Source organism: Dermacentor variabilis, chromosome 2 (assembly GCF_050947875.1).
Source record: "Dermacentor variabilis isolate Ectoservices chromosome 2, ASM5094787v1, whole genome shotgun sequence".
NCBI classification, from domain to species: domain Eukaryota; kingdom Metazoa; phylum Arthropoda; class Arachnida; order Ixodida; family Ixodidae; genus Dermacentor; species Dermacentor variabilis.
In genome coordinates, this window is record NC_134569.1 from 151,089,332 (window position 1) to 151,093,469 (window position 4,138).

Genomic DNA, 4,138 nt, shown 5'->3' on the forward strand with positions numbered 1-4,138 from the left:
CGGAGTCGCCCAGTCATGAAAAAGGGCGACATAATTTCCACTTGTAACATGGTTGGTGCACTGGAAATGGCGATGACCAGTTTCCTACTGTTAACGTGCTTGGTGCAGCAAGAGTAAAAGATGAACGCACTTGCAACGCTCATGCTGGAATCAATGATAAGGGACGCTCAAGTAAAGTACAATTTAGTGATGACAGGCGTGTGCACAAAGAAGCACGACACGTCGCAAGCAACATTTTAACGGATTCTGTTTTACGTCTTGTGCCGGAGTGGGACAGTTCTGAAGCATTGGCTAAGAATGGGCACACCCCCAGTGGCACATGCCGAATGACCACATCAAAGAAAGTAAATTGAAGAATTCTTGAAATATAATTAGCCATCATATCACCAGATCCGTGTGTTTTAGATATGCCCGTGAGCCAACATTACACGTCCAGATTTTATGTAGAGGGATGTTATTTTATTACGCAGTACAGAACTCGACATACATGTAAAGCATTCAATGGTCTGTAATATATATATATATATATATATATATATATATATATATATATATATATATATATATATATATATATATATATATATATATATTGGACGAGGCTCCTGGCCGCGGCACGTTATAAAGTGTTACGTCTCATCATGCCATGGGTATTAATTCAACGTTTACCACGCAGCGTTAACGCCGCTTGTTGACAGGTCAACAAACGATCCCTCCATCTGAACCTGACAACCTGAACTAATTGGTGAAAAGGACCAACATCGAATGTTACCGCGGGAACAGCTTTGCTCTCGGATTCCGATATTGCTAAATATGCGGGGACGAAGGTACAACATCGAAGGCGGAGCTTGGCGGAATTGTACGATACCATGGGCTGGATATGGCTACCAATTCGACGATTGCGGTTGGCCGCGACGCAGTCATCAGATTCCCTGGTCCAGACACCTAGGGAAGACGAAGGTATTAAAACGGAGACCATTGGTACAGTGAGAGGTGCTGACTTGTTCTGATGTTAACTCGGACGTTTAATATGCTCATGCATGGAGTGGGCTCCCGTATCTGGAGCCAGCGTAAATGATGTAAAATAAACCCTTTTTCCTTCATGCCTGCTGATGGACGTATTCGTCGCTGGGCTTGGTGTATTCCTGATCCAAACGCCACCTCGAGCCGCAACAAGAACACGAGGCGGCCAAAAATAATATGGTGGCACGTAATACCCAAGAATTTTATTTTTTTAATGCTTCCGGACTGCAGCAGCACAAGCACCTATAACGGCTAAGAAATCCTGAGAGGGGTTGAAAAGAAAGCTGCGCTTTAAGAAGAACTTATGGGTAATCACGCCTACAGTTGCAAGACAGTCATGTATATTTTACGTGTTATAAATACGTCACCAATATTTTTGACTAACGTTACGCATACTCTTCCAATCGGCAACACCGTTCACGAGTCCACGTACACAGGTGTCACAAAGTCGCACCATACGAAGAGTCTTGTTCAGTTTGCCATTGCACTCTTTTCTCCGAATAGAGACCGAGTGACAGCACGGCGCGAAATCCTGGCGCTTCGCTTACCTGGACATTTAGGTCTAAGAAAAATTAAAAAAGAACGTATAGGAAAAAAAGTTTCTGGCAGTATCAATGCAATATCGTCGTCGCGAACGCGAGGCAGGCCGAGGTACAACGTAGAAAACTGGTACGGGCTGGTACATAGAAACAGACACTCCAAGTGACGCGGCCGTCTCTGCAAGTTCAAACAGTTGCAGCAGCGGAACAAGACAAAGTTCTACAAAGCTAATATACAAGAAATACTCTATTTGAACGTCTAGTAACGCGAACGTGTGACAAACTGTGGCAGAATTCTGAACTCCTAGATGGCACAGAAACGATGCCGTGGTGTACAAGTGATATGGATCTCATGTGCGCGCAGAAAGTTCTAGTATGTGTTTTCGGGAGTTGTTCGTATTGGTAAGTCGCTTGATGTTGCTCTGTCCATCATGGGGGCGCCCCGGCGCTTCACGGGCTCCCTTGGCATACGCACCAGTGTCTCTTGCATGGCGCGCTTCCTATCCTCGCTTGTCACGAGGCCGGGGCTCTTGCTGGGCGCTAATTGGCATTGCTGCCTAACGTCAATGTGACAGGGCACAAGTTCGGCGCCCACCACGAAAAGTGACATGAAGGCTGCAGCAATGGCAAGCTGCAACGTTGTACGGCGGCCACCAAGCAGCGCTGGACTCATCTGGGCCAAGGTATCACCCAGTCGGCTGAAGGCGAGACCCACGGATTCACTAAGGCAGCGGGTCATGGCCGGGTACGCGACGACGGCTATGATGAGATAGAACGTAAAGCAGGTGGTTCCAGTTGCGCGCATTATAATTACGAGCGAATCACGCATCGCAGTCTGCTTCTGTAGGTCAGTGGCCCGGATGGTCAGTGTTACGGCAAAGACGAATGCGGAGGTGCTCACGGTGTTCCTGAAGCCGAAGGTAGCAATGAACGGCGCCGAGACCACGAGCACAATGAAGGACACGATGAAACTCAGCGTGGTTGTGATTTCCCCGACGGGTACACCGTCGTTAATGACGAAGGCGTCGAAGGCGTAGCTTATCGCAGTCCACATATAACACGTGGTAATGGTGCAAGCTCTGAACCGTGGGCTGCAGATACCGCTGCTATTTATAGCCTCCCGACTACGAGCCTTAATCGCCGCTGCCTGAGCTGCCATGAGATCTCGGCAGTGCTCTGGGGAGACCTTGTTTATACTTGCCGCACGCAAAGCGATGCGCTCGGCTTCTTTGACGTTGCCGGTCTCCAAAAGCCAGCTGGGTGACTCATCGACGGTGTAATAAAGTAGCAGTAGAAGGCACGTTGGAACCATCAGTATCAGCTGCAGCGTCGCCCATCCTGCCTTCACGAGTTGAGCGGTAAACAGCGTGATCGGTGATAGCATCAATGCAGATAGCGCGATGACGATTATGTAATCAGGATATTTTTCAATCGGCGACACTTCATAAATCAGCCCGTACATAGGTGCCACCAGGGCACTCGGGGAGGCTGACACGACGGCACGCACACCCACGAAGGACTGGAAGTCATTCGGCACGGCACTAGCGGTGCCCGATATGAGGACTACGGGTACGGTGAAGAAGAGTACCGCCTTGCGACCGACGCTGTCCGCGAGCGCTCCGACTGCGGGCAGCGTGGCCATGCTGGCAGCCGCGTACACGAGCCTCGCGACGTTGATGAGCCAGCGCCTGTCGCACACTAGGTTCCAGTGGCTGACGATGTTGTTCCCGTACTGGTCGAGGTCGAACTCCCACGATGCGCAAGACACGATGCGAGCCGCATGGCCACCGTCCTGGGGGTCACGCATTGTACAGTGGCTGTGCTCGCCTTTCTCGTTCACCGGTATGGCCAGCTGTTTCCACTCGTCCACGCTGAGGTTCTTCATGGGATCGGGCCGCCTGCACCAGTGATCCATTACGCCAGCTGTTAGCCTGAAGCTCTCGTAGTTCAGCCCGTAGTTGTAGAGTGCGATGACTGCGCCGAATATGTGTAGCATTTGGTAGGCGCCGTACCCATACGGCACCTGCTTCCCTAACCGCTTCGGCGCTGGCTTCGCCAGGGATGATTCGCCGGGCACAAATAGTGGAGTCGTGGCCCGTCGGTCGTGGCGTGCGGCCATCCTTGAAGCTTGCTTCTTCTTCGATTGTGACCGCGTGCGCGCAAGCTAGTATGCACGACCAAGGGCATGTGGCACGTGGCATGGATCAGCCGAAATGAACGAGGTACCTGCACTTTAAGAAATGAGAAAGCTACTGTAGGCTAAGTTGCCGCTCTTACATCAAAATAATTGCATTTACACTACAAAAATATTAGATCGCTTTACGGCGTTCCACTCGATAATATCCTTCATCAAGGGAGACAGACAAAAGAGCATCCAAATGAGCATCAAAGCATCAGATTGAGCATCAAATGGTTTAATGTGCCTCTGAGCGTCAGCTACAGAGCGGAGATGAAGTGACCCTCGCAAATGACGCGTTTTGATTTTGCGGAGCTGAGGACTCTTTTCTCTGCGAAAATGGCATATTTTATAAAATCAAGGGTCTTACGGAAACCCCTCTAGTCGGGGAAGATCATAG

At 49.9% G+C, this 4,138-nt stretch overlaps 1 protein-coding gene across 1 annotated transcript; it reads right to left on the reverse strand.

The window, feature by feature from the left end:
- Positions 1–1,932: 1,932 nt before the first annotated feature.
- Positions 1,933–3,681, reverse strand: LOC142570500 (solute carrier family 22 member 6-like). The gene has a single exon (XM_075678882.1). The coding sequence runs from the start codon at positions 3,679–3,681 to the stop codon at positions 1,933–1,935; it is 1,749 nt and encodes a 582-aa protein (XP_075534997.1).
- Positions 3,682–4,138: the final 457 nt, after the last annotated feature.